At 53.4% G+C, this 6718-nt stretch overlaps 1 protein-coding gene and 1 long non-coding RNA gene across 2 annotated transcripts; both read right to left on the reverse strand.

Annotated features, from left to right (window-relative positions):
- Nucleotides 1-2590: 2590 nt before the first annotated feature.
- On the reverse strand, nt 2591-2932 carry LOC124671948. The gene has a single exon (XM_047208264.1). The coding sequence runs from the start codon at nt 2930-2932 to the stop codon at nt 2591-2593; it is 342 nt and encodes a 113-aa protein (XP_047064220.1).
- A 2517-nt stretch (nt 2933-5449) lies between these two features.
- LOC124674879 lies at nt 5450-5917 on the reverse strand. The gene is made up of 3 exons (XR_006993091.1): nt 5896-5917; nt 5706-5764; nt 5450-5492 (listed from the first exon to the last, which is right to left on the reverse strand). It is a non-coding gene; the product is annotated as an uncharacterized LOC124674879 (long non-coding RNA).
- Between the last annotated feature and the right edge of the window lie 801 nt (nt 5918-6718).

Consider the following 6718-nt stretch of genomic DNA (forward strand, 5'->3'; position numbering starts at 1 on the left):
AACCCAACATCGGACGCACAGCTCCTCGTTGATGCAATCCCGTTTCCGGTGGCCGGGCTCATAGCAACGGAAGCAGAGCCCGTCCATCTCCGGCGCGATGGCGCCGCGCCCAGAAGCCGCCTCGTTCCGCGCCTCCACACGCCGTCTCCACATCGTCTTCTTCGACGGCCTCGGCTGCTCCCAGCCCAGGCGGTCGTGAACTCGTCCTCTCTCCGCCACCGGGGCCTGCGGCGCCCGCTCCACACGCGGCGCATCCACCCCGTTCTCCGACGAGGCGGAGGACAACCCCATGCCGGAGACGTGCTCATGCCTGGCCGGAGACGCAGGGAACACGGACTCGCGCTTCCCGCCCTCGCGCGGCGCCGCGAGAAGCCCGGCGGATGCGACGCGGAGGACGCCATGGCGGGCCAGGGGAAGGAAGGGGGAAGGAAGGGGGAGGGGGGGGGGGCGGAGACCAGGGGGTCGCCGGCGACAGCAGCCGCGGCGGCGTGCGCGCTCCTACCTGCTAAGCCCTAAGCGCTACCCGACACTGCTTTCACCGTTTCCTTCCAGATCTTCAACTTGATGAATCAATAAGGAAAATACTTGTGTTCCCCCGGGGGATCGTGGTCTAGCGATCGTCCTCCTCGGTTAAGCGCCGCGTGTCCTTAGCAGGCCCACCTTATCTTCTCCCTGGACTGCACATATCCTTTCCTTCTGCCTTCTCGTTTCTTCTCCGATGGGAGCGAGAGACCGACGATGCTCCAGCTCCACCCACGGACCCGCTCGCTCCACCTTCTCTCGCTACCTACTCCGCCTCCGTACTCGCTCGAGCGAGGCGCTGCCGTAGTTCCTATATCGCCGGAGCGCCGCCGCAACGCCGTCGTTCCTCCGCCCCGTCTCGCATCTCGTTTTCCCCAACCGCTCCCATGGGGTCGCGGCCGTCTTCGGCGAGCTCTGCCCGGCCCGACTTCTCGGCGACGCGCTCCGCACCCTCGCCCGCACGGCCGCCACCGGATTCCAAGGATGCGGGCTCGACCGCCTCAACGGGGTCGCCGGAAGTCGGCCGCGGGCGTCGCGGCCGCCGATATGGAGCTTCCGGTCGGCAGCGGCCGCTGTCTGCTGTCCGCGCCGGCCGTTGCTGCTAGCGGAGACCGCCGTTGCTCGCCATCGCGCTCGCCGCCGCTATCGGAGGCGCCTGCCATAGTGCCATCCGCGCCCGTTGCTGCCGGGCGCTACAAACTTCGGTCGTTGTTGCTACGAACTCCGGCCGCTCTTGCTCCAAAATCCGGCCACCGTTGCTGCGAAGGTCGGCAGCTGGTGGTACAAAGGATGGGTATCGCGGCTACATGGAGTAGGCGGCGCTGCCGCAGAGGGCCGGCAGCCGCCGCTACATGGAGCGGGCGGCATGGCTACATGGAGCCGGCAACGCCGATGCAAAGGGCCGGCGGCTCCGACTACATGGAGCATGCGGCGTTGCTGCAGAGGGCCGGCGGCGCTGCTACATGGAGCGGGCGGCGCTGCTGCAAGGGCCGGTGGCGCTGCTACATGAAGCCGGCGACGCTGCTACGACGGCTCGGAGGTGCTGCTACATGGAGCTGGCGGTGCTGCCGTGAAGGTCGGCCGCCGGCCGCCGATGCTACGACGGGCGGACGGAGCTTCTACATGGAGCTGGTGGAGCTGCTGCGAAAGTTGGCCACCATCGGCGGTCGGGCGGCGCTGCTGCGACGGCCGCCGGTGCACATGGAGCGGGGCGGTGATGCGACGCCATGTCGTCGGAGCGTCAAGAGAGTGCGGGTGGGTTTTTTCCCGAGCCAGCGAGAGAAGAGAGAGATGAAAGCGACGTGAGAGAAAGCCACATCAACTGGGTCCACCTAGATGAAAAGGAAAGCTAGGTTTGACCGGTTGCAGATCGAACGGATCCCTTGACTCAATCGGACGGATGCGGACCCGGGGGATCGGAAATCTAATCCCCCGGGGGACGCTCAGCACTATCCAATCAATAATCAATTTGGTGTACAAACGGTACGTAGGAATCCAGATGGCAACTGAGCTAGCAGTACTACCATGCACCGGGTTCGATTGATTAAGAAGAAGTTTTACAAGATTGTAAAAGTTATTTATTACAAGGATTACTTTCCCGCCGGTTTCATTTCGCTCAAGCGCTTAGCACCCACCAAAACCCACAAATCCGCCTCTTTTTCAACCTTATGGAAGATTACTTGCGAAGGTGCTTGCTTGTTATGAAATACTCTAGCATTGCGTTATGAAAAGGATTTGTAGCTTCCACATGCTTGGGTTTGGAACTGCAACATGCCAGTTTACAGCACCAAACTTCCTTCTGCTTTGGAAGCAAACAAAAAAATGGCTGTGAACAAAAGGACTGCATGAGTAGAGAAAATCCAGAGAATCAGCAGGGCAGAATGTAAGTAATGCGATCTTCAGCGTTTCAGAAATCAACAATTGGCTTTGTGTTGCCGTAAGAATGGCTACTTAGTTCTGTACTACTAATTTACTGCTCCATGCCTCCATGGCTCCATTGTCCATCCAGGCATCGAGCAGTAGTGGTATGTACACCGGCGCTGTTGTCTTCATGTGCATGCTCCCGAGGCTAGTAGTCTTGCCCCGCACGCCGCACCAGCACGGCGGCCACCAAGGGCGCGGCGAAGCACGGCTCCATGCCCGTCCACGACGGCGGGCCGTCGGAAACCCCGGGCGGTCCCGACAGCGCCGCCACGCAGAGTCCGGCGAGGCGCCACATGGCGCTGCTGAGCCACCGCAGCTTCATCCGGCCCCGGAGGCTGCAGAACACGCGGGCGCAACCCGCCCGCCGTGCGCCGCCGCCGCCGAGCCGGACGACGTGGACCTTGCGGCGCAGCCCGTGGCGCGGCAGCCGGAAGTGCGCGGCGGCGCGGCGCGGCACGACGCTGCACAGCGACGGCACCTCCCCCATTCTTCTTCTTGGCTCGGCCTCGCTTTCTTGGTTGGCGCTGGAGTACTGGCCTCAGCTCGATTGTGGTTTTTGTTTTTCTCAACCGCTCCCGAGTTCTTGCGTGGTTTATAAAGAGGAGTGTGGAGGGGCAGGGATGGGCTGTATGTTTGGTGATTTGCTCTGCATGTGCATAGTTCTTAATGATGTGAAATCAAAAGAGAAAAACAGGACATAAAAATAGACAATTTTTAAATGCTTGGACTGCTGGTTGGCAAATGCTGCACCTTTTAGATAGCAATATTATTTCAAAGTGAAAATGACAGTGCGAACGTGTCTGCACGAAATCTTCAACAAGAACATACGTGTGTATCTTTTCGAGATGTATAGTTAATTTGAGTAGAATCAGCCAGTTCATTAAATCTTCTATAAAAACAACCGCTGATGGCAGCACTTGGTTTAACCAAAGCCATACTTGCAGCGCCTGCTGAACAAAAGCTGTTGGCTATCTCGCTGGTATGGACGTGGTGGCAGACAAGAAACAAGGTGAATGCAGAGGGTGCCACAATCAATTTGGAGGCCACTATTTTCCAAATACGTAAGTTTGCACAGGAGTTCAAAGTTTTTTTTGTGAAGGTAGAAAGCCAACCAATAACACCTGTGCAACGTTGGAGGCCACCAGAAGGGGATTAGCTGAAAATAAATATTGATGGTAGCTTTAATCAGCAGAACAAATCGGGAGGATGGGGATTCATTGTTCGAGATGCAGAGGGTGATACGGTTGGCTCTGGTGCTGGCAGACTGGACTATGTCCAAGATCCTTTACACGCTGAAGCTGAAGCATGTATTCAGTCTATGATGTGGGCAAGAGAATGGGGCATGACAAAAGTTACAATCGAGACGGATGCACAGTTGTTGCAGCAAGCGATCAATGGCAATTCCCATGACCTTGCAACGAATGGTGTGCTGTTCAGGGAGATTAAAGCTTTCGCTAGACTAAACTTTAGCTTGTTTTCTTTAAGTTATTGTCCGAGGACTTGTAATAAAGTCGCAGACTGTCTTGCGTGTTATGGGTCGAAAATGGTGCTTCAGCCCCAAGTCGTTTGGCTGGGCTATGCTCCAACCTTCACCCATGAATTGGTCTCCAGCGATTTGGCTGGACCGTTTGGTTAATGGAACGAAATGTTTCCAGTTTTCAAAAAAAAAAGGATACTTCATACACGCATCTGACACAAAAATACTCCACCAGAACATTGTCCAAAAATCTCACCTCTCCATAAAAAGAATATAAATATACTAATATCAATAAGATATGAAATTGTACCATCAAGGGTGCGCACAACAACAATGAAAACATGACCCCACCAATGCGACCAACACTTCACAACAACAGCAAAACAACAACCATCATTGGAAGCACCCAGACCACGCGACCGAGGTTCGGAAAACATTGTACAAACATCATCATTGACCAACCTAAAATTTCATCAAGAAAGAACGAAAATACGTGTGTAGCGCTGAACCAATGTAGTGTGCGGCCCAAAAATCATATTTCCAACTCTCAGAAAATTCGTACAATTATTTTTGCATGTAGAGGGCGCAGGTATGCATATGGGTACCAAATTACATACTCCCTCCGACCCGAAAAACTGGGCGGGCTAGCGCACTAATTCAATTTTACAGAAAACCCCTTAGAATTTTAAAAACTTTTGCAATCAGGTCCTCCGTCGTGTTCCTCGCATCCTGGAGACCACCGCGCGCCTTTGCTCCCTGGCGATCGTGCGCCTCTGCTCCCCGGCCACCGCGCGCTCCCCGGCCACCGCGCCGCTACTCCCCGGCGACCGCGCGCCGCTGCTGTCCGGCCGCACCGCGCCGCGCGCTTCCCCGGCGACCGCGCGCCTCTCGCTGTCCGGCGACCGTGCGCTCCCCGGCGACCGCGCGCCTCTGCTGTCCGGCCACCGCGCGCTCCCCGGCGACCGCGCGCCGCTGCTGTCCGGCGACCGCGCGCCGCCCCTGCCCAGGCGACCTCGTCGACGGAAGGGTCGAGCTCGCCGACGGAAGGCTGGAGCAAGGCCGCACCGGTGGAGGGCGCCGGTGAAGGACGAGCCGCCGGAGAACTACAGCGCTTCCAACCTCGCCGGAGTATCCTCGTCGCTGCTGCCCCCAGGCAGGTGAGCTCGGCCTCTTCTTTACCTTGTGTTCCCGACTCATCCCGACGGCGAGAGACGATCGGCTTCTTGGCCTGCATTATCATTTCACAGAAACAAAGGCTCAATATTCCTGCCCCACCTTGTTGGCAGAAACCAAGGAAGACATGAATGCATGCTTAGAGAAAATACAAACAAACATGCAACTATTTATCATGACAATGTCTCTGTTAGTTGATAACCTCTTTACGCTTCTCAGCACGCTCCTGAAACGCAACGCCGAATGATAGCATTCTGTGTTAACATCATAGCACAAAATAACTGGCAAGCAATTATATGAACACAAAACAAGGCTTTACGATGTAGTGGAGTGCACATCATCCTCCAATTTTGCTGGAAGTGACTCCCTGTAAGGTTTAGTAGTGTTCTCATTTGACCTGTTAAGGCATGTCAAACATTTCAGCGTAAGAAAACAACAAGACCTGATTAAAAAAATGCCTTTATGCCACTGATCAGTTAGTCCAACACTGCAGTGGATTAAAGCCTTGATAACTGGGTACAGATTAAGCAATGACCGAAATTGCAAATCCAAAAGCAAGAAAGAAAATAAAAGATGACCTATAATGTGGGTTTGCAATAAGAGAACTTACTCTTGGACTTCAGAAGAAGCATCATTTGGAGTTGAGTCCACCGATTCAGGCTTCACTGGCTGTGCCAAAGAAAAATGAAACCAAATTCAGTACTCCATGACATCAGGAGTACAATGCATTTAAAATGTACTCCATGGCATCAGGAGTACAGACTTTGGTTACCCAGTAAGTAAGTGAGATGGGTGCCTACCATGGATCGACAAGCAGCAGGCATCAGAACCAAGATGGTAACAAACCCAAAACAAACCAGTCGCTGCTGCAGATCCATTGGGCACGGCACCCTTCTCAATGACATCGAGTAGACTACACAATGTACACATAACTCGAGTCAGGAGATAGTTCAATTTAAGAGCAAAGCATTCAACTCCCGATAGCACTGACCATAAATTGCTCCTCTCTCTCGGTTGAATTTGTTCCTCTCTCGGTTGAAAACACTTTGCATGTGCCTTGAAAACACTTTGCATGTGCCTTATTCTTTGCTGGCCAAATTTAAGCCAACAAGAAGTCAGTATACTGAAGGAGTAAACAGAGAAAGGTTTTTCTGTAAAATTTGGTTTAACACTTAAAATCTAAACAGATAACTGAAGGAGTAAACAGAGAAAGGTTGAAAACAAGGAATTTGCTTAATTTCATCCAGATTATCATTTGTTCTTCCAAATTTTGATTTAGGACTTCTGCCTTCCTTTTAGTACAATGAGACAAGCAAGATATATCAACATAAATGCACCACATGCCTTTTCATGTGTAACAAGCCCAAATTTCGATCTCTGTGTTCCCTGCCTCCAATTTAACACCTTCAAGAGATGCACCACATGCCTTTTCATTGGGCAGTTTACAGCTACATGAGCTTCCTCCCCACAACACCTGGCAGCACCCAATAAATTGGCACCAAAATCACACAAACACTACCATGACTGAATATATCAACATAAACACTACCATGTAATCATGGTCTGCAATGGACAGTAAGGTAACAATCAGATTAGTTGTCGTACCAGTTGCGGCGATGTTGG

This window comes from Lolium rigidum, chromosome 7 (genome assembly GCF_022539505.1).
Source record: "Lolium rigidum isolate FL_2022 chromosome 7, APGP_CSIRO_Lrig_0.1, whole genome shotgun sequence".
In the NCBI taxonomy this organism is placed as follows: Eukaryota; Viridiplantae; Streptophyta; class Magnoliopsida; order Poales; family Poaceae; genus Lolium; species Lolium rigidum.

What these genes read in the sequence shown, in the direction of transcription:
- LOC124671948 (XM_047208264.1), bottom strand. Translation starts at nt 2,932, where the DNA reads ATGGGGGAGGTGCCGTCGCTGTGCAGCGTCGTGCCGCGCCGCGCCGCC.